Consider the following 24,518-nt stretch of genomic DNA (forward strand, 5'->3'; position numbering starts at 1 on the left):
CTCACCTGAAAAAACAATACACTTTCCATCTGCTCCCATCTAACCTAAACATACAATATACTTCCCTTCTCCTCCCATCCACCTGAACATACAATATACCTCCCATCTCCTCCCATCTCACCTGAACATACAATATACTTCCCTTCTCCTCCCATCTCACCTGAACATACAATATACTTCCCATCTCCTCCCATCTCACCTGAATATACAATATACCTCCTACATCACCTGAACATACAATATATACTTCCCATCTGCTCCCATCTCACCTGAACATACAATATACTTTCCATCTCCTCCCATCTCACCTGAACATACAATATACTTCCCATCTGCTCCCATCTCACCTGCACATATAATATATACTTCCCATCTGCTCCCATCTCACCTGAACATACAATATACCTCCCATCTCCTCCCATCTCACCTGAACATACAAAATACTTTCCTTCTGCTCCCATCTCACCTGCACATACAATATACTTCCCATCTCACCTGCACATACAAAATACTTCCCTTCTGCTCCCATCTCACCTGCACATACAATATACTTCCCATCTCCTCCCATCTCACCTGAACATACAATATACTTCCCTTCTCCTCCCATCTCACCTGAACATACAATATACTTCCCATCTCCTCCCATCTCACCTGCACATACAATATACTTCCCATCTGCTCCCATCTCACCTGCACATACAATATATACTTCCCTTCTGCTGCCATCTCACCTGAACATACAATATACTTCCCATCTCACCTGAACATACAAAATACTTCCCTTCTGCTCCCATCTCACCTGAACATAGAAAATACTTTCTCTTCTGCTCCCATCTCACCTGAACATACAATATACTTCCCATCTGCTCCCATCTCACCTGAACATACAATATATACTTCCCATCTCCTACCATCTCACCTGCACATACAATATACTTCCCATCTGCTTCCATTTCACCTGAACATACAATATATACTTCCCATCTCACCTGAACATACAATATACCTCCCATCTGCTCCCATCTCACCTGCACATACAAAATACTTTCCTTCTGCTCCCATCTCACCTGCACATACAATATACTTCCCATCTGCTCCCATCTCACCTGCACATGCAATATACTGCCCATCTCCTCTCATCTCACCTGAAAATACAATATATATACTCGGACCCCATGGTACCGCGGCATTCATCGTATCGCGGCATTTGTGATTTCCGATAGTTCACGCGGGACACGCCTCTTAGCGGCTGTCTATTAATGCAAATCAGTAACCAGGAAGTGCTCACCTTGTAAACAATTTCAATTTCCTCGGAATGTTCCGTCTGCTTTAAGTTAGGAGTTATTAATGCGTTGATACATATTTCTGGCATCTTTTGTAATATTGCCTTACCCCCATCTATCAATGGCCAACGATATAACCCGTAGTTCCCCAAGTAAACTTTTTCGATCGACCTGAACTAGATCATCTGCATATTCATGGCGACTAATGAGGTAACGGAAGTTACGTAGTCCGCACATTTTTCCCCGCTCTGTGCCCAGAATCTATTGGGATATCATAAGGGCCATAATGCCAAACTTAGAAATACGTTCTTCACTAGTAACCAAAAGATAAATACATACTTTGGGCATACTAGGAGTGCTTTTTATATATTTATTGTTGACTTTTAACATTTTTCAATTTTTTGACAAATTATTGTCATCCAATTTTTTTTAAACAATCTTAAAATATCATTTCTGATATATTGATGTTGACTTATAAAAATATTTTTCTCTTACTTTTCGGTAAATATGCATTGAATACCTCTTGCTGATAACACATTTAGAATTTTACTTGTGCTGTCTTTGCACTTGTCTGGACAAATCACTGATGTCTGGCATGATCATACCAAGTGGTTGGTAGAATTATGTCCTTTTTTTTGTCCAATTCGGACCTCCATACACAACTTTTCTCTGTACCGCGATACGATGGAGTTCTCTCCCTTGTCAAACAGAGCGCGAGGCCGGCTTTTACTTGGAGCTACTAATGTAAATAATGAACTTTTATCAGTAAAATATGCATTGTTTGATAACATGAATGATATCTGATACAGAGAACACGAATAAACATAAAGGTCAGTGAGTGCATTTTGTTCCGTTTAGCGTACATGACAAGTACCGCGATACCCTGAGGTTGCAGGCTACTTCCCATCTCACCTGAACATACAAAATACTTCCCTTCTGCTCCCATCTCACCTGAACATACAAAATACTTCCCTTCTGCTCCCATCTCACCTGAACATACAATATACTTCCCATCTGCTCCAATCTCACCTGAACATACAATATACTTCCCTTCTCCTCCCATCTCACCTGAACATACAATATACCTCCCATCTCCTCCCATCTCACCTGCACATACAATATACTTCCCTTTTGCTACCATCTCACCTGAACATACAATATACTTTCCATCTGCTCCCATCAACATGAACATACAATATACTTTCCATTTGCTACCATCTCACCTGTACATACAATATACCTCCCATCTCACCTGCACATACAGCTCAAAGACTTCTCTCCTTCCCTCAATGAATTCCTGGTTTTTAGTACCAAATGTCTTTTTGGGAGGCAGCTGGCAGTCAAATTCTCCATGGAATTCTACCAGCTTTTGCTCCAGCACATAGAACTCTGTGTAGCGTCTGCAAATTAGGCAAGCAAGCCTTGTTTATTTCAGGTGTTAATTAAACTTGAATATATCTTTTAAGACCAAGACTGCTTATTCTCTGAGGTACTTCAAAACATACGCTCTGTTCCTCATATGTCTTCTTACCTAAAAAGCCCTCACTTTACATTATGGGAATCTGTGATTATTATTATATCTCCATTCTATGATAAATACCCTATCCCCACCAAACCTTCATTTCTCAAGTGTCATCTTACTCCCACTGACTTAGTACAGGATTCTCCTTACCATGAGGTTGAATTCAACATGGAATGAAAAGGACTCCTCTGAATGAGATTTGAGCATGGAACTACAATTAACGTTGAGGTCTTATTCAATGTTAAAAATGAATAGAAAGACTGTTATCAAAGAATGTGTAAGAGTGTTGGTATGAAGAGGGGCGTGTGTTCTCATGCTACCACAGGGCACCCAGTTGTGAATGTCAGCAACAAGGCAACGAGTACTGGGGACACGGCTTCTTGTTTCGCTAATGCAAGAACAGAGAAATTTGACTGGCTAGCTGTGTTTAGCATCATGTCATTAAACCAGACTCAACACAAAGCCATAGTTCAGGGTATTTATCCTAATAGAATGAAGTTATAATACACTGGACAAAAGGGATGGAGTTTGGGAAATACACCTTACCTTGCTACAATCCAGTTGGACCTCTCAGACACACCTGAACAGAAAATCATATTTGTCTGTCAATAACATGAAATAGTTACTGTTCTTCCTTTACATCAAACAGACTAAGACACACGTGAAATAATGATGTATAATGTCTTGGTTAGAGCAGAGGGACTTGGGGTCTAATTGTTGAAATGGTTTGTTATAAGTCCGAGGCATGGAGCTTGGGTTATGCAATGCCTGTTCACACTTCCAACATTACACAGGCTGGAACACATTTACCAATCACATAACTTGTCCATGTTGATGGGCCCCCGGAGGGTCAATGTATAGAAGACCATACAAAATAAAACACAAAAACATCCATTCATCAACAGATTAACAAGTAGTTTTGATGTTAGGAAATATTTTATTGTTCATGAGACAGAATTTCTTCCATGTCGCTGTCAGTGACGTAAAAAGAAGAGTGAGAGAGTTGGGTTTCACTCTACTTTTTACAGTATTCCAGTTTTTCCTAGGTGGAAAGCTCACAGTGATCAAAAAGGTCTCAAACTTTGACCTTTTTGGTAAAACACAGAAGCACTGGTATGATGCTGACAAACCTAGAAACATAATCAGGGTGAACTGGGATTCGAACTGATGAGGTTTTTGGTGTGCTCATGGGACTCAACTCTGCACAGTAAATTGTGACGACTGGGCCACCAATGAACCCAGAAATAGAAGAAGGTCCATCATCGCCTTGTGGTGTTTTACTAACAATCAAGATAGTGACTGTTTTTTCTTGTGTAAAGTGTTCACTGCTTTAAAAAGGAAAGTAAATGGGGGAGCACAATACATGCAAAGAATGAGTTTTGATTATTGTTCCAAATGTACATTAACATGAACATGTAACACAGGAAAGAGCATTCAACAATTTGGCTATGAAGTACACAAGTTAGTCCTGTTATTAAACTGTTATATGGCCTTATTTCTTTAATTTATTATATTAATTTTCATTTAAAATTTTATTCACTATTGTTCACATTCATTTCAGCCAAACCGTGTTAGCCAAATCGCACAAACCCACCATTATTTATTATTTACTGCAACCACTATCACATTATAACTATTGACTCCTCGATACATATCTTATTTGTCAGAGAATGGATACATATATCATAAATGCCACATTTTGAATTGTAAAAGTCTTTTGTTGTTTGGCTATTGTTTGTGAATATATAGATTTCGCGGTCAAAACAGCAAGGCGACAGGAACCCCCAAATGGTGACTCGTCAAACTGTTCATATAAAACATTTCCGGCACATATCAAAGAGTTACACTTATGGTTGTTTTTATTTGAACAACATAGAGTAAATGTAACAACTATTCCTGCTACAATAACAGTTTCGGAAACAATTTCACATCATTGCATTGACATTGTTTTCATTTCAAATAGTGGGTATCTTTGAATCACTGATAGATCTGGGAGAAAATGTGGGTCGAGCTAACTGCTTTTCTGGATTCTTTAAAGAGACAATTACTCACAATAACCCTAATCTCTGCACATAAAACAATATTTAGGAAAACACAACTGAAATTGTAGAACTTTATGTCTAGTGATGTTTTATTGTAATATCTACATTTTCATTTATCAAGTTTATTATCTCCCGCTTGTTCACCTAAAACAGTATGTTAAAGATGTACCTAATAATGGGGTGGGTGTGTTCTACGTAGTGCACACTACACACAAGATGGTACTGCCCAGACAAAAGCAGCAGTGTTTAAGGCTGTGTTGACAATACTGTTTCCATGGTTGCCTTGCTGCTGGAATTAATGTTTCTGAAATTAACTATGTTTTATGTCAGCAGTCCTACCTTCCGGTACATCAACACGTCTGACATCAATGATGAATACAAAGAACTGTTTCTTAGGGTTGTCTGGGTCTGGGCGAGCACCGATCCGAGGGACAGTGACCCGCCAGGTGCTCAGGTCATGTTTGGGAGGGTCTGGTAGGTCCAGTGGGTCATCCATCTCCTCATCCACATTGGTGGCTGACTGAAACATAATGTGGTACAGCTGGAGATATCTGTATACACCTGTCATACAGGTAAGTACATTGCAAACCATGCATGCCCTGCCTGGGGTACAGCTGGAGACATCTGTATACACCTGTCATACAGGTAAGTACATCGCAGACCTTGCATGCCCTGCCTGGGGTACAGCTGGAGACATCTGTATACACCTGTCATACAGGTAAATACATCACTGACCATGCATGCAATGCCTGGGGTACAGCTGGAGACATCTGTATACACCTGTCATACAGGTAAGTACATCGCAGACCATGCATGCCCTGCCTGGGGTACAGCTGAAGACATCTGTATACACCTGTCATACAGTTAAATACATCACTGACCATGCATGCCCTGCCTGGGGTACAGCTGGAGACATCTGTATACACCTGTCATACAGGTAAATACATCACTGACCATGCATGCCCTGCCTGGGGTACAGCTGGAGACATCTGTATACACCTGTCATACAGGTAAATACATCACTGACCATGCATGCCCTGCCTGGGGTACAGCTGGAGACATCTGTATACACCTGTCATACAGGTAAATACATCACTGACCATGCATGCCCTGCCTGGGGTACAGCTGGAGACATCTGTATACACCTGTCATACAGGTAAATACATCACTGACCATGCATGCCCTGCCTGGGGTACAGCTGGAGACATCTGTATACACCTGTCATACAGGTAAATACATCACTGACCATGCATGCCCTGCCTGGGGTACAGCTGGAGACATCTGTATACACCTGTCATACAGGTAAATACATCAATGACCATGCATGCCCTGCCTGGGGTACAGCTGGAGACATCTGTATACACCTGTCATACAGGTAAATACATCGCTGACCATGCATGCCCTACCTGGGGTACAGCTGGAGACATCTGTATACACCTGTGGTACGGTATTCAATTTACTCTAAACATTTGTTATTTAAAGCTACCAGTGTATTTCTAAAGGGTTATACTTCATTAATTAGTGACCCAGTTTATTCTTAACAACAAGGATGCATCTGTGTGTAAAAGACACATGGACCTTCATCTACAGTCCTTTGATGGCATTAGCAGATCAGTCAAGTAACACATTCCTCTCATGCTAACTCAAACTTAACTTCAGTCAAACACCATCAAATGTTGATGTGTCTAACTTACAGCTGTCTCGAAGTAAAAATTGGTCCCTGTGTATACTTTCTTTATTCATCATTTGTGGTTGTGTCGAACCTCGAAGAATAACTCAACATACTTTCAAAAGTCCCTTCAAAATGGACACAACGGAGTTTGACTGTTTTGAGATCAATCTGTCTTTCATTGGTTTCCCCACCCTCAACCATTCCAACTGCTGTAGCCTCTCCTACAAGGAACTGATTATAATACTGAGCCCTCCACAAGCAGACAGTTTCCCCACCCTCAACCATTCCAACTGCTGTAGCCTCTCCTACAAGGAACTGATTATAATACTGAGCCCTCCACAAGCAGACAGTTTCCCCACCCTCAACCATTCAAACTGCTGTAGCCTCTCCTACAAGGAACTGATTATAATACTGAGCCCTCCGAAAGCAGACAGTTTCCCCACCCTCAACCATTCCAACTGCTGTAGCCTCTCCTACAAGGAAATGATTATAATACTGAGCCCTCCACAAGCAGACAGTTTCCCCACCCTCAACCATTCCAACTGCTGTAGCCTCTCCTACAAGAAACTGATTATAATACTGAGCCCTCCACAAGCAGACAGTTTCCCCACCCTAAACCATTCCAACTGCTGTAGCCTCTCCTACAAGGAACTGATTATAATACTGAGCCCTCCACAAGCAGACAGTTTCCCCACCCTCAACCATTCCAACTGCTGTAGCCTCTCCTACAAGGAACTGATTATAATACTGAGCCCTCCACAAGCAGACAGCTTCCCCACCCTCAACCATTCCAACTGCTGTAGCCTCTCCTACAAGGAACTGATTACAATACTGAGCCCTCCACAAGCAGACAGTTTCCCCACCCTCAACCATTCCAACTGCTGTAGCCTCTCCTACATGGAACTGATTATAATACTGAGCCCTCCACAAGCAGACAGTTTCCCCACCCTCAACCATTCCAACTGCTGTAGCCTCTCCTACAAGGAACTGACTAAATACTGAGCCCTCCACAAGCAGACAGTTTCCCCACCCTCAACCATTCCAACTGCTGTAGCCTCTCCTACAAGGAACTGATTATAATACTGAGCCCTCCACAAGCAGACAGGTCTGTATCACTTACAGTCATAGCTGGTGGAAGGTCAAGGTCGTCGAGGCTGTCCATGCTTCCCGTCTTGTCCTCTGCAAGTAGAAGGCCCGAGTATGTACAATGTTGCTCACACTGTCTTACAACTGCCTGTAGTTTGTCAGCATGTAACAGTTCCACTTACAGTAAGAAAACCAAGTTGGAATTATGAGTAAAAAACTGATGCATTCGTGCTAGTGACATGTTGTCCTAGCCAATCTAAATGCATGTTGTGAATCATGCTGACATACCTGATGAGGTTTTGAAGACCTCCTTCAGTTTATTGCCAAAGTGTGAGAGTCCAAATTCTTTCTTTTTTGCCTGTCTGAAATGACACAGCACAATCCCATCAGTTCTTGCATGTACACATAATCCAATTGTACTATTATCAGTTCTCTACTACAGGCTACCAGTAACAGTTACATGTGACTACATTATCTGATACTATATCCATTATGAACATGACTTCCTTACTGACTGTGACTTAAACTAAAAAAATGCTCACTCCATGAAAGGGCAACAATTTAGACACACTGAGGTTTACATGTAAGTAGCTACTGTGTAGGTACAGAAGCTCCCCTTCACTAGATGACATAAAACTTGTGTGATTGGAATGGGTTAAACTAGTTAAGTTGTCTTTGAATCACATCACCCAACACTTAGATACCATAAACAATTCTAACAAACACCTTTAAATTACCTCATCATGTTCACACTTTCCAGGGGACATTGATGAATAAAAATGTTTTCAACATTCTTTGTACCACTCAAATACAACAGTGGCATGGTACTGCATGTAGCTCACCTGGATATGTAGCCAAGGGTTTAGAATATTAACAAATTGACAGGCATATAACAAAAGTTACTGTCAACATTGATATTCAAATATTTTCTGCATACTGACTACACGTTATAATCCTTCTGATTTTAGCACAATGTGTCATCATACAGAGATACATACCTGCAGTCCAGTTTCCTCGTCTGGCAATTCAGAGGAATAAAGGATTACAGAGCCAAATGTGCACCTCAAGAGATTTTAGGAGAATGCTTGAAACAAGTTCAAAATTTGAAAAAAATGCCTAAAACAGAAATATGTGTTGAATCTGATGTAAAAATAAATTCAAAAAGACTGCCATATTGAAAAAGTGGCTTGGAAACGAATTGGGTTGTCATCATTGGTGGGAACAAACCTCTGAAATTGCAGCCTCACTGTATCAGTGGTTTCTAAGGAGACAATGGGTGATCTTTTTGTTCCAAAGGGCAATAACTCTCCTTTTGCAATGATATAAGCAACAGTCCAGCCTGTCGCTTTCGGTCTGGTTCCTGGGTCAATGCGCACTACGACAACTAGTACAACTGGTAACATGTAGAGACGGAGCCAAGCTAAAGTGTTACCCTGTTGCACCTTCATTCAAAAACGGTCGTTTACAACTGAATATTTTTAACTAGCACACATTTAGTTATGATTTTTAGCTTAGAATACCAGCATTTGCTGAGTCATCAACTGAAAGACGAACTGTCAAGATGGAAGATAGCAGGAAAAATGCCATGAACAACAGTATATTGCCATGATATTTACTACGTCAGAAAACAGCGAGACATTCTGTCAATCTGGGCTAGCATGTCGCATTGATGAAATAATGCAAACTCATTTATTCATCAGCCTTTGTGTTACTTTCAGCTGCAGTTTCCAAGCATTCAAATCTTAACAAATAGTTCTCATACGACCATTGACTTCAATGTAATAAAATTGGAGACTTGTCTACATTTGCAGCACACAGACATCTTTGACAGGCCTTGTAAGCCACTGACCTGTAGTTAGTACATCCTTGCCTTTACAAATAGTTTAAGAAAAGTGAGTGAGTGAGTTGGGTTTAACGCCGCTTTTAACAGTATTACAGTTATATCGCGGAGTGTCAGCTTAATGTGGGAGGAAAGCCCGAAGTGATGCAGGTCTCAGACGTTAACCACTTCGGTAAAACCCACGAGCATGGGTATGGTGCTGAGAAACCTAGAAACATAATCGGGGCGAAGCGGGATTCGAACCCACAATCATAGGTTTCTGGCATGCGACTCGCTTCAAACCGCTATCTATACTATACAATATAAGCAGTCGTGGTCATCCCTGATGTATCATTGAATCCCGGAATATCTATTTCCGGACATGACAATAGATAAATCATTGTTTAGGCGAAAAGATATACTGTCCATACACCAGTGTGACCATGAAGGCTATACTGGTTAACTGTCCATAGGTGTGATAGTAACCTGTACTACTCGTTACACGCATACCACATGCGCTGTCAGTTTAAGGTTGGATCATCCAGGTCAGCACAACTAGCGGGTTAGTAAAGGGTAGATAGACTGAAAAAGATCTCTAATTGTATTTTGAGAGATCCCGCTACTAACTTTCATGAGTCCCTGTTTTTGAGCTGATATTAGTAAAATCTGGCTAAAGACAAAAGTTGTATCTACCAAGTTGTGTGGCTAGCACCCTCACAGCTGACCCCACGTGACGTCCCATAGTATCACATCACTGCTTGTATGGACATCTGAACTCTACGGGGAGGTAACAAAGCGATTGGAGGACACTTTAGATGAAGTCATGCAGGATAAGTGTCCAAACATAAAAAATATTTAAATTTTACTAATTTTTTAATCTTATCCTGCATTACTACTTAATGCATTTTTACTAGACAGAACGGAGGGGGTACTTTCAGATGTTGTAGACCAAAACTACCCACCAGTCAGGTTAACCAGATAGCATCCTGAGCGGAGGAAAACCGGAGACCACAGACCTTCCTGTCCGATGATGCCACATAAGGTCGAGTAGGAGTGATATGCAGTCATGGAACGGTAAAAGTAGAAAAAGGCTGACAGCTAAGTTCTCGATTCCGACACAAGTAACTGGAAGATGAATACTGGGCCCCCTAGTGGAGGTTGCAGGGACAGTTCCGAGGTGTGGTAATCAGGTTTGCCTTGGGTTGGTGATTTGTTGCGCAACCACCAGGAGACCGAAACTGTGAACCCCTTGCACATCCTCAAGAGCCACGTCTCAGAGATAATGGCTGTCGAAGACAGTGTCCAAGAGCCAGAAACAACCCTCCATAATAGACTGAATGGAACAATTGCTGTGAAGGGCCATAGTCAAAGCGATGGTTCGATTCTCATGAATGAATAGTTGTTTCCGAGATCCACGTTGTGTCTTGGATCGACGAAGGAAAACTTTTAGGGCGCACACAGGGCACAAAAGTAGTTCATAGTCATCTTTGGATCCCTCTATCATAAAGAGGAACCGGTGAAAGATCTGTCTGGCTGCCCTTGGAGTTGATTCTAAGCAATGAAATCCCAGCATAGACCGAGGTTGAAAGCAGTGTGCGCTCCGCATGAAACTCGCTGACTTGAGCCGCTGTAGCCAAGGCAAGTAGAAATACCGTCTTTTTGGTAAGATTAAGAAAGACACTGAGTCAAGTGGTTCAAAGGGGGTGGTACCTTGTGACTTGAGTACTATGTTCAAATCCCAGACAAGGGGATGAAACTTGGCACGTTAATCCTCAAGTTGACCTTTGCGGTGATTTCAACTGGAGGATTGAGTAATTGAAGTTCTCGGATCTTGGTTATTTTGCGATATGTGGGCACTGCCAGCGCCGAATTGAGGGCTACCATTGACTTCCCAGTATATGGAACTGAGGATATGTAGGTCCGTAGTTGGTAATTCTGACTGGTGGCAAATAGGTTGATAATAGGCAAGGCCAAATTGTTAGCAAACCAGGGTGAAGGCATCCACCAAGATATTTTGACAACCGGGGATGTGGTGAATGATGAACCTCTTGTTTAGTTGGTCCAATAGCTGGAAAAACAGAAGGTTTGTGACAGCAGGGTCTGGGACAATGAGTCCCCTGGTTGCACAGACACCAAGCATCTGTAATGTTGTCAGTGGATATGGAAAGCACTTGACGTTGAAACCGGTACTTCCAATGGGAGATGGCCCGGAGGAGTGCTTCTAACTCCAAACTGTTTATGTGCCATTGGAGTTGCTCGTTTGACCACTGCCCAGAGGCAGTCTGATCCTCCAGATGTGCCCCCCAACCCTGTCGTGATGTTTCAATAAACAGGTGGAGAGAGAGCTTGTGCACTGCCAATCTCACTGTCCATCATCGAAGGTACGGGTAGAGGTGAGTTGGGAGTACTATTTAAATCCACGGGTTCTGCAGACAAATAAACGGGGCTAAAACTGTTGTAGTGGATGTAGTCGGCCTCTGGGTGTTAGATCCTGAACCGACTTGAGAAGGTCCAACAACACCTGCCACTGCCGTAGAGTGCAAGCTTGGGGAAGGGCCGGTAGTAAATGGTGTTGAATTTTTTGCCACCTGTTGTCCGGTACTAGGAGGAGATCCTGGTCCATGCAAAACAGGCCGCCTATGAATTGGAGCTCGCAAGATGGGGTGAGTTCTGACTTTGGCTCGTTGATGATCCATCCCAGCTGTGTGAGCAGATGACGCATGAAATCCCTTGACGTAGAAGGGTTTCCGTGTCTTGGTGGTAAGACTCGAACTGAACGTTCCTCAGGTGTAGGTATGTGGTAATTGGCTTGATGATGCGGGTATATAACCATGAGGCCATAAAAATGCTAAATGGGCAGACCTCCCACTTGTAGTGGATACCCTGGAAGTAGAACCTGAGGAACTTCCTGCAGCTGGTTTCGATGACATAAGCCAGTGACACAGGTAACTGTAGCTGCAGTCAGGCGTGAAAGCATTAGACAATGGGGGTGAGTAAGGATAAGAATTTATGGATGAACAACTTCTTTATTACAATAAAGAGCGATGTTTCGGTGTAGGTTGTAACACCGTTATCAAGCAAGTGATATACAGAGTGTGGTTGACAAGTATCGGTATATATACAAGTATGATCTTAATTGTAATAAAGAAGTTGTTCATCCATAAATTCTAATCCTTACTTATTACTCCAACTTCTGAATGCAAATCAAAGAAATTGGGGTGAGGAGAGGCACTGTTCCATCAGTGAAGATTCCGGCATCGTTGCAGATAAAACCTCTGTGTTGTCGTGAACGGCCATCGCCAAAGTCAGAGAAGTGTCCCTCTGGTCAGTCATTTGGTGTCGTCTGGGGACATGTAGGGTGTATCTCTTTCCCAAGACTTTACTAAGTGAGAGATTGTGACAAAAATCACACCTAGACGACAAGGAACAAGGCAAAGTACAATTGGCGCAATGGGGGTGCAGATACTTGGCTGATTTGGGATCGAGAACAACGCGATCTATAAATATCACACAACCAAACCTCAAGAGCCAAAAGGTGCAGTTTATACAATTGACTGCAACTGTGGCCATGCAACGTAGGTGAAACATCCCGCCCCATCAACACCAGAATCAATGAGCACAAAACTTTAACCATCAAATCAGACAGTAAATCAGCTATCTCAGACCATATCAGCAACTGCCCCAATCACAACATCAACTGGGAAAACATCTAAATCCTCTCCAACAACCTCCATGACTTCGCTAAAAGAAAACTAACAGAAGCAGTCCACATTCACCACTACAAGCCATCAATGAGCAGAGATCAAGGCTATTTCATCCCATCCGCCTACTATGAACTCATTAAGCAATAATCACCACACCTATGCTAACTTATTTAATTGGCTTCATGTCTCATTGGCTTCCACCTGTGTTGTCTGTCTATCATGTTGTGACAGCATTATCCTTCTGTTGTCATTACTAACTCATGTTATCCCACTCATGTACGCAATTGTTCTGACTGTTAATCCTCCACCTGCTATATATATTCTGTACCATGTTCCTCATTCAGTTGCCGCTGCTGAAAAATCAATTCCCCAAAAAGACCACAAAACTGGCAAAACTCCGGTACCGTGGTGGAACAGGGAAATAGCAAAAGCTAGGAGAGAGAGAAAGAAGCCCTAAATAGGTCAAAAAGGATTTAATCAGCCTTCGCCCAAGTCTGAGCAGACAAGACAAAAGTAAGACAGCTCATAGATGATTCTAAAAAAGAGTCTGGCAGACCCTCTGCAAATCTCTAAATGAGAAAACAAATGCTAAAACAGTCTGGAGCAAAATACACGCAATCAGGGGTAAGCGTAAACCCAAAAATATTTCCGGGTTAGCCAACGTCCACACAGTCAAAGAAAAGGCCAACATTCTAGCCAAGCACCTCATCTGTCATCAGCAACACAAATTGCAGCAAAGAATTCAAACAGGAAAAAATGCTTATGCTTAAGATATCAAAGCCACAAAGCAAGCATCTGGTATACAATATAGCAATTACTGTGACTGAGTTTGATGATGTGATACAACATAGAAAAGGCACAGCTCCTGGTCTTGACAACCAGTTACGAGATATTGAAAAACCTACCTGATCAAACCAAAAGCTTACTCACTGAGTTGTATAACACGATAAGGTCCAAAGGAGAAGTCCCAAAAGCATGGAAACATACTGCAGCTCATCTGCTTCTAAAGCAAGGTAAAGACGAAGCCCTACCAAACTCTTATTGACCTATCTTACTCACTTCAGACATGTGCAAAGCTATGGAAGCCATGGTTACAAAAAGGCTCATGCATCACCTTGAAAGTGGCAACCAAATCAAACCTGACCAAAGCAGCTTCAGGAAGGGACACTTGTGTCTAGATCATATTCTAAGACTTGAAAATGAAATAAAGAAAGCTCAATTAAACAGACAATACCTAGCTGCAGTATTTCTGGACTTCACCAAAGCCGTCGACATGGTATGGCATGACAAAACCAGCACAAAATGGAGTAGAAGGAAACATGGCAAACTTCATAGACAGCTTCCTGCAAGACAGGTCGCTATCAGTTAAAATAGGGAACAATCGATCTGATCCTATGGCACTGGACAATGGCCCGCCACAAGGCATTATAAGCCCAACCCTGTTTAACATCATGATCAATGATCTTTTTGATCAAGTCAACTCTCCTACCCAAACTTCTAAATTTGCTGATGACGGAGGAATATGGGTAAAGCACAGAGATATTTCATAAATCAGAAAAAAATCCAGTCAGCCCTGGACGGAGTACATCAATAATGCAATAAATGGGGATTCACCCTTTCAAGTGAAAAAACTGTTCTATTCAAACACCGGAGGAAAGATGCTATGACACCCTGTGTCTCCATAAAAGGCAAAACCAATCAAATTAGAAAAATCCACATATTTCTTGGGGTGATCCTTGATCAATACCTCACATGGCGCAAACATATAGAATATGTGGAAAACAGATGTCAAAAAGACCTGAACGTATCACGGGCAATTTCAGACACATCTTGGGGCACATCGAGGGACACTCAGCTGGACACTCAGCTGGACACTCAGCTGGACCTCTACAAATCACTTATCAGATCAAAAATGGACTATGGTTGTGAGGCCTTTCACTCAGCATCAAATACTGTCTTGAGCCGCATGCACAGTATACAATAAAAAGCCCTACTGCTGGTCACAGGCACCTCACTAGAAGCACTACAAGTAGAAACGGGAGAACTCCCATTGAAACTAAGAAGAGAGCAGGCAATATTATTGTTCTGGGGACAAACATCAAACCCTTTGGTTAAAAGATATGACAAGATAAAAACACTCGAGATGAAGCCCAAGCTCGGAAAATTCCCTCACTAAAGGCATCTGGGATGTTAGTATGTGAACTCATTCGAAGTCAGCCTACAGAAAGTCACTACAAAGGTTTACACCCTCCCTGGACTTTAAAAAACTTGCTCTAGACAAAGCAGATATACAGCCTATTCCCTTTAGTAAACTAGAGATAAAAAGCAAAATCAAAGCCCCTATAACAGAAAGATGGCGAGCCCAATGGGAAGTAAGATCGGCAGAAGGCTATACAAAATTCAACCCAAGATCCAACAAAAGCCAAACTCATACTCAGATGAAAGGAAAGTTGAAATTGCCATCTCATGCCTCAGACTCGGTCACATAAAGCACTATGACAAGGTTTGTTCATCTTGCAATCAGGCTGAATCAATTGCTCACGTGATACTGGAATGTCAAGACCACGCCCCAGCCTGGGCTCTGTTAAAACAAGAATTGCAGTTAGATCTGCTGTCATAGATCTCCTAAAGCCAAGAGATGCAATAGCCAAGGCCAAACTAACTCTATTTCTGAGAGACGGACAGCTTCTCGAACGTATATAAACAGAGCAGCCAAGGATAACAATGAAATTATATCAATATAAGAAAATAGAAATCATATCAATACAAAAACAGAAATTATGTGAATACCAAACTCACAATAGATATGTGTACCCTACTCACACACGAGTCCCAAAGAGGGACAGGTCAGCCAAAATTGCTTAGGCAGAAGGCGACCTCTTAAACACTTAATGCAACAACTGCAACAACAACAACAACAACAACAACAACAACAACAACAACAACTCATTCAGTCTTGCTTGACAACGGTATAAGGATCTATACCGAAACGTCACCTTTACAGTAATTAAAGAAGTTGTTATCCATAAATTGTGTCTTCTTTGTCATCCATCATGTAATGCCTATCAAACAATTCACAAGGATATATAAACATTGTAATTAGAATAGACACACTATATACAAGGAGATAAATGGCGTGGCATTGTAACTCAAAACTTTAGAAAAAGTAACGAGATCAATGACAAGGTTAAGAGTATAAATAAACACTTATAAGAGGCCCCTGATAGTAAGGTATTTAGTACATGAAACTAAGATAGACTCTGAATTATCAAAGCACAAGACATGTAAACACGATAGCGTGGCCAAACAAGATGGTGGGAAGTACAACACACATGCTTGTGAAAAGCAAGGGAAAATATAAAGTAGGCAAAAATATGCTATCAAAAATATGCTATCGTATGCCTAAATGGACCACCCTGGCAGTAGCAGTGACAAGCAAGTGATGTGATATTACGTGACGTCACTCCCAGTCACATGGGGTCAGTCTTAAGGGTGCAAATCACACAACTTGTTAGATACAACATTTTCTGTAGCCAGGACCTCTCAGAGCTCTGTAACGTGGGCCAAGAAAATAGCTGTAGAACCATTAAGTAGTAATGCAGGATAAGATAAAAAATTCAAAGCTTGATGTGCAGCAGTGGTTATTTTTATCTTAAATCAAATATGGCTACATGGTGTCCACACTGAGATTCCAATCTAGTACTAACACACAACCATACACAATTTGAGCAGAAGAATATCAAACTACAAGTAGGCTCGGATTCAAGTATGAATATTTTGGCTGTTACAGTGAGCATCTGGTAGACTTACATCCCAAAATGTTCACCAGGTGGAATTAAGTATTAACCATTTGGCAATCCTATCACCACAGGGCCATTTGAAGTTTCAGTTATTAGCATAAGTCAACAACCAAAAATATTGTTCTGAAGTGTATTATTATTTCTCAAAGAACTTACCTTGATTCTTTTTAAATGACTAACAAGGAACTAAATGTGATTCTTTTAGATATTAATTTAACAAGTATTTGTCACAGAGTGACGAAATATCCCCCGCCTGTACACCATAGTACCAAATATCAAGACAATCCAGCGATTAGTTCTTGAGATATTGTGGCAACACCGTTTTCCAACTCCAAAAACAGATTTGCCTGCTGTGACCTTGAAAATGGGGTCAAGGTCACCAAATCTGACAGGTGTATGCGGTGTCTGTATATACACCATAGTTCCAAATATGAAGACAATCCAGCGATTAGTTCTTGAGATATCGCGGCAACACCGTTTTCTAACTCCAAAAGCAGATTTGCCTGCTGTGACCTTGACAATGGGGTCAAGGTCACCAAAACCGACTGGTGTATGCGGTGTCTGTATATACACCATAGTTCCAAATATGAAGACAATCCAGTGTTTAGTTCTTGAGATATCGCGGCAACACCGTTTTCTAACTCCAAAAGCAGATTTGCCTGCTGTGACCTTGACAATGGGGTCAAGGTCACCAAAACCGACTGGTGTCTGCGGTGTCTGTATATACACCATAGTTCCAAATATGAAGACAATCCAGTGTTTAGTTCTTGAGATATCGCGGCAACACCGTTTTCCAACTCTAAAAGCAGATTTGTCTGCTGTGACCTTGAAAATGGGATCAAGGTCACCAAAACCGACTGGTGTCTGCGGAGTCTGTATATACACCATAGTTCCAAATATGAAGACAATCCAGTGTTTAGTTCTTGAGATATCGCGGCAACACCGTTTTCTAACTCCAAAAGCAGATTTGCCTGCTGTGACCTTGACAATGGGGTCAAGGTCACCAAAACCGACTGGTGTCTGCGGTGTCTGTATATACACCATAGTTCCAAATATGAAGACAATCCAGTGTTTAGTTCTTGAGATATCGCGGCAACACCGTTTTCCAACTCTAAAAGCAGATTTGTCTGCTGTGACCTTGAAAATGGGATCAAGGTCACCAAAACCGACTGGTGTCTGCGGAGTCTGTATATACACCATAGTTCCAAATATGAAGACAATCCAGTGTTTAGTTCTTGAGATATCGCGGCAACACCGTTTTCCAACTCTAAAAGCAGATTTGTCTGCTGTGACCTTGAAAATGGGATCAAGGTCACCAAAACCGACTGGTGTCTGCGGAGTCTGTATATACACCATAGTTCCAAATATGAAGACAATCCAGTGTTTAGTTCTTGAGATATCGCGGCAACACCGTCTTCCAACTCCAAAAGCAGATATGCCTGCTGTGACCTTGAAAATGGGGTCAAGGTCACCAAAACCGACTGGTGTCTGCGGAGTCTGTATATACACCATAGTTCCAAATATGAAGACAATCCAGTGTTTAGTTCTTGAGATATCGCGGCAACAAACAGGTGGGACGTACGGACGGTCGTGAATACTATATCCCCCGCTTCGCGCTTTCGCGCAGCGGGGGATAACAAGCAACTAAAAGTCATAAGTTATGAATTGAAATAAAAGACAAAAAAGAAATATACCAAATAATTAACGTAAAAAAATGAACTATTAGTTCCAGCAAGAAAGTGCGACTTTCAAACTGATAGTTTTGCACAATACTGGCAATATATCAAACTCTAGGACTACCTAATAATTACCTTGACAACCTGCTAGTCCAACTTCTAACTGACTTCGTTTTCCCTAACTATCCTAAAGTTTCAATGAATGATATGTTTGTCTACAGACCAAATGCTTTTCCCAATTTGGTTGCCCTGGAAACCAATCTTCATTTTGGAAAAGGACAATTTTATTTTTTTAAATAAGAGATCACTGGTGACCACATTTTATTATATGAAGAGAACAGGAAAATCTTCACATCTACATGTTAGGCCAAAGTCAACTGAATCACCTCATGACGGGTCAGCTGTCTGAAGCATCGACATTTACCTTCTTGATGTGAATATATAGACATGCATCTTGCCATGACATGAGCTCACCTGACCCCCAGGTCCCAGGAGCCAAACAGTACTACCCAAGTGAAGACAGGAAGATGGCAGCTCACCTGACCCCCAGGTCCCAGGAGCCAAACAGTACTACCCAAGTGAAGACAGGAAGATGGCAGCTCACCTGACCCCCAGGGCCCAGGAGCCAAACAGTACTACCCAAGTGAAGACAGGAAGATGGCAGCTCACCTGACGCCAAGGGCCCAGGAGTCAAACAGTACTACCCAAGTAAAGACAGGAAGATGGCAGCTCACCTGACCCCCAGGGCCAAGGAGCCAAACAGTACTACCTAAGTGAAGACAGGAAGATGGCAGCTCACCTGACCCCCAGGTCCCAGGAGCCAAACAGTACTACCCAAGTAAAGACAGGAAGATGGCAGCTCACCTGACCCCCAGGGCCCAGGAGCCAAACAGTACAACCCAAGTAAAGACAGGAAGATGGCAGCTCACCCGACCCCCAGGTCCCAGGAGCCAAACAGTACTACCCTAGTGAAGACAGGAAGATGGCAGCTCACCTGACCCCCAGGTCCCAGGAGCCAAACAGTACTACCCAAGTAAAGACAGGAAGATGGCAGCTCACCTGACCCCCAGGGCCAAGGAGCCAAACAGTACTACCCAAGTGAAGACAGGAAGATGGCAGCTCACCTGACCCCCAGGGCCCAGGAGCCAAACAGTACTACCCAAGTGAAGACAGGAAGATGGCAGCTCACCTGACCCCCAGGGCCCAGGAGCCAAACAGTACTACCCAAGTGAAGACAGGAAGATGGCAGCTCACCTGACCCCTAGGGCCCAGGAGCCAAACAGTACTACCCAAGTGAAGACAGGAAGATGGCAGCTCACCTGACCCCCAGGTCCCAGGAGCCAAACAGTACTACCCAAGTGAAGACAGGAAGATGGCAGCTCCAATACCACAAACAGTTGTGTTGGAGCAGAAACCAAGGAGAAGGGGTGATAAGGGCCCTTTGTGGCTACATTTTAAAATTGGAGAAAAACTTTTAAATGTTCTTTTGACAAATATCAGATAAGTTCATATGACAAAAAACTAGTTTTTTTTGTCTGTTTTCATGTTTTGGACTTGCGCAATAATAGTCAAATAAAGAATGAATGTTACAAATGAAGGTCATTATTAACATACGAATAATGAACTCAAAATAAAAAATGTTACCAAAGAACAACTTGCTAACAAAAGACGTCATATGTAAAGAAAGAAGTACTAAAGAACGTCATCTGTCTAATTAGTACATGTATTTAGTACAAAACCTTAAATGAACACTCATTTGACGCTTAATTTATATTTATGTCGTTCAAATCGTTCAAGTCGTATCTGTGTGTCGAAATTTGCTGTTTTAACGCACAACAAAATCTTGGACAGTATTTAGTAGCGACTTTTTTAAATCAGGTTAATATTTGCAGCTACATTTACACCATCAGTCAGGAAATATCACTTTTCTCAACTACATTATAGTCATGGTCGTCTGAGGTAGACTAAGTGCCTCAATATTCTTGCACAACGTTCACTTTTAGATCTTATGAAAATGTGCATCACGAAAAATAACTCAGCATCATATAAGACTTTTGTTTGACGTTTCACACCGATTAAACTTGGAATGTTTTATAAATTGCAGCGGTATCTGGAGTTCTTTATTGCCAACGTTGTCTGTTAGCATTTTAGTGTCCTTTTTTGTGCACTGACATTTTTCAGTACATTGTTCTTTCTTCATATTTGACGTCTTTTGTTTTATATAGTTAAATCGAGCTCTGCATGCCATTCTTACGTTCAAGTATGTTTATTCTTATTATTGATTATTACATCTATCAAAAATCTTTTTAGCAGTAATTGTCTCATGCACATTAAATGCTACAATTGTGATGAATACTGTATATTTACACGTCTGTGTTCAGATACGACACAATGTGATACATTAGGCATGCATTATATAATAGTCTGCTCAATACAGTGTTGTATAGGTTACCGTGTCAATATATGACATGACATTACGTGATACATCCAGCATGCACTATATATATAATAGTCTGCTCAATACAGTGTTGCATAGGTTACTGTGTCAATATATGACATGACATTACGTGATACATCAAGCATGCATTACATATATAATAGAATATAATAGTCTGCTCAATACAGTGTTGCATAGGTTACTGTGTCAATATATGACATGACATTACGTGATACATCAAGCATGCACTATATATATATATTAGTCTGCTCAATACAGTGTTGCATAGGTTACTGTGTCAATATGACATGACATTATGTGATACATCAAGCATGCACTATATATATATATTAGTCTGCTCAATGCAGTGTTGCATAGGTTACTGTGTCAATATGACATGACATTATGTGATACATCAAGCATGCACTATATATATATATATTAGTCTGCTCAATACAGTGTTGTATAGGTTACTGCAGGCCTGTTTCCCCCTTAACTTGTCCTACCAGTTACAGTTCATTAAGAACCTTTCAGTAGTTTCAGCTATTTGTCAGCATTTTACAAGCATGCGAGCAGGTGAAGTCACCAACACAATCATCTGTTCGATAATTATTACACCTTTTATTTTAGTCATGCAAACCTGGTTCAAAGAGGGTGGCGCCCATGGAAAAACAGACAACAATCGATACCAATTTCAAAATTCTTTTCGATACAGCTTTGTATGCATTTGTGCACTGGTATTTAATGTATTTTGTTCTAATTTAGAAGTAATATGATTTCATCAGTTAGCATGGTTAGGAAATTGATTTATATGACATTCTTAAAAGCCATATATTTTTCACCTGATTTCGTAGTCTGCTTTTTATTCAAAACCATGGGAGTAAACAGGTCTGTTACTGTGTTTAGATATAGTATGTAATACATCCAGCATGCATAGTATATACAATAGTCTTCATAGAAATGTGTTGCTGCTGTCCAACCCAGGCTAGTGTGTGACATATGTTACATGCAGTGGCAAGATTAGGAGGTCAAGTATACATTAGTTGCATATCCCAACAGCCGGTGCCAATAGGCCATGCAGTTCCCCCATTCCCACATGAACTGGTAATGATGGTATGGTTTACCTTGGGGCTGGGGCACAGCTGGGGGGTAACATACTGAAGCACAACGTCCATAACAACATTACTACCATAGACAACAGAGGTGACTGGTGGGCATACAAGAATAAACAGTACAATGAGCATAAAGGACAGCTGGTGTAGTGTGTAAGGTCACTCCTAGGAAGACAGCACAGGATCTCGATGTACTGGTGTATGAGGTCTCTCCTAGGAACACAGCACAGGATCTCCATGTACTGGAGTGTGAGGTCAATCCTAGAAACACAGCACAGAATCTCCATGTACTGGAGTGTGAGGTCACTCCTAGGAAGACAGTACAGGATCTCCATGTACTGGAGTGTGAGGTCAATCCCAGGAACACAGCAAAGGATCTCCATGTACTGGTGTGTGAGGTCAATCCTAGAAACACAGCACAGGATCTTCATGTACTGGAGTGTGAGGTCAATCCCAGGAAGACAGCACAGGATCTCCATGTACTGGAGTGTGAGGTCAATCATAGAAACACAGCACAGGATCTCCATGTACTGGAGTGTGAGGTCAATCCCAGGAACACAGCACAGAATCTCCATGTACTGGAGTGTGAGGTCACTCCTAGGAACACAGCACAGAATCTCCATGTACTGGAGTGTGAGGTCAATCCCAGGAACACAGCACAGGATCTCCATGTACTGGAGTGTGAGGTCACTCCAAGGAATACAGCACAGGATCTCCATGTACTGGTGTGTGAGGTCACTCCTCGGAAAACACAGCACAGGATCTCCATGTACTGGAGTGTGAGGTCAATCCCAGGAACACAGCACAGGATCTCCATGTACTGGTGTGTGAGGTCAATCCTCGGAACACAGCACAGGATCTTCATGTAGTTGAGTGTGAGGTCACTCCTAGGAAGACAGCACCGGATCTCCATGTACTTGAGTGTGAGGTCAATCCTAGAAACAGCACAGGATCTCCATGTACTGAGTGTGAGGTCACTCCTAGGAAGACAGCACAGGATCTCCATGTACTGGTGTGTGAGGTCACTCCCAGGAACACAGCACAGGATCTCCATGTACTGGTGTGTGAGGTCACTCCTTGGAAGACAGCACAGGATCTCCACGTACTGGTGTGTGAGGTCAATCCCAGGATCAAAGCCCAGGACCCCCATGTATTGGAGCGTGAGGTCACTCCTAGAAACACAGCACAGGATCTCCATGTACTGTTCTGTGAGGTCAATCCTAGAAACACAGCACAGGATCTCCATGTACTGGTGTGTGAGGTCACTCCTAGGAAAACAGCACAGGATCTCACTGTACTGGTGTGTGAGGTCAATCCTAGGAACACAGCACAGGATCTCCATGTACTGGAGTGTGAGGTCACTTCCAGGAACACAGCACAGGATCTCCATGTACTGGAGTGTGAGGTCAATCCCAGGAACACAGCACAGGATCTCCATGTACTGGTGTGTGAGGTCAATCCTAGAAACACAGCACAGGATCTCCATGTACTGGAGTGTGAGGTCACTCCAAGGAACACAGCACAGGATCTCCATGTGCTGGTGTGTGAGGTCACTCCTCGGAAAACACAGCACAGGATCTCCATGTACTGGAGTGTGAGGTCAATCCCAGGAACACAGCACAGGATCTCCATGTACTGGTGTGTGAGGTCAATCCTCGGAACACAGCACAGGATCTTCATGTACTTGAGTATGAGGTCACTCCTAGGAAGACAGCACAGGATCTCCATGTACTTGAGTGTGAGGTCAATCCTAGAAACAGCACAGGATCTCCATGTACTGGAGTGTGAGGTCACTCCTAGGAAGACATCACAGGATCTCCATGTACTGGTGTGTGAGGTCACACCTTGGAACACAGCACAGGATCTCCATGTACTGGTGTGTGAGGTCAATCCCAGGAACACAGCACAGGATCTCCATGTACTGGTGTATGAGGTCTCTCCTAGGAACACAGCACAGGATCTCCATGTACTGGAGTGTGAGGTCAATCCTAGAAACACAGCACAGAATCTCCATGTACTGGAGTGTGAGGTCACTCCTAGGAAGACAGTACAGGATCTCCATGTACTGGAGTGTGAGGTCAATCCCAGGAAGACAGCACAGGATCTCCATGTACTGGCGTTTAAGGGTCAATCCTCGGAACACAGAACTGGATCTCCATGTACTGGTGTTTGAGAACACTCCTCAGAACACAGCCGGGATCTCCATGTACTGGAGTGTGAGGTCACTCCTAGGAACACAGCACAGGATCTCCATGTACTGGTGTGTGAGGTCACTCCCAGGAACACAGCACAGGATCTCCATGTACTGGAGTGTGAGGTCAATCCTAGAAACACAGCACAGGATCTCCATGTACTGGAGTGTGAG

General features: G+C 42.3%; 1 protein-coding gene across 4 annotated transcripts in view; it reads right to left on the minus strand.

Moving 5' to 3' along the window:
• Window positions 1–24,518, minus strand: part of LOC124124907 (sorting nexin-14-like) — a 105,125-nt gene that overhangs the window by 28,986 nt on the left and 51,621 nt on the right. For 2 of the 4 annotated variants that reach the window (XR_006859569.2, XM_046488195.2), the window contains exons 17-22: window positions 22,166–22,198; window positions 7,894–7,967; window positions 7,640–7,698; window positions 5,187–5,367; window positions 3,352–3,385; window positions 2,536–2,683 (exon numbers count right to left, since the gene is read on the minus strand). Coding sequence is in view for 3 of the 4 variants with exons in the window: in XM_046488195.2 (XP_046344151.1) it covers window positions 2,536–2,683; window positions 3,352–3,385; window positions 5,187–5,367; window positions 7,640–7,698; window positions 7,894–7,967; window positions 22,166–22,198 (529 nt within the window). In the remaining variant the exon portion in view is untranslated. The remainder of the gene's footprint in view (window positions 1–2,535; window positions 2,684–3,351; window positions 3,386–5,186; window positions 5,368–7,639; window positions 7,699–7,893; window positions 7,968–22,165; window positions 22,199–24,518) is intronic. The other 2 variants (XM_046488197.2, XM_046488196.2) reach the window with 1 other exon arrangement.

The sequence above is a fragment of the Haliotis rufescens genome, unplaced genomic scaffold (genome assembly GCF_023055435.1).
Source record: "Haliotis rufescens isolate VD_foot unplaced genomic scaffold, xgHalRufe1.0.p SCAF_66, whole genome shotgun sequence".
NCBI classification, from domain to species: Eukaryota; Metazoa; Mollusca; class Gastropoda; order Lepetellida; family Haliotidae; genus Haliotis; species Haliotis rufescens.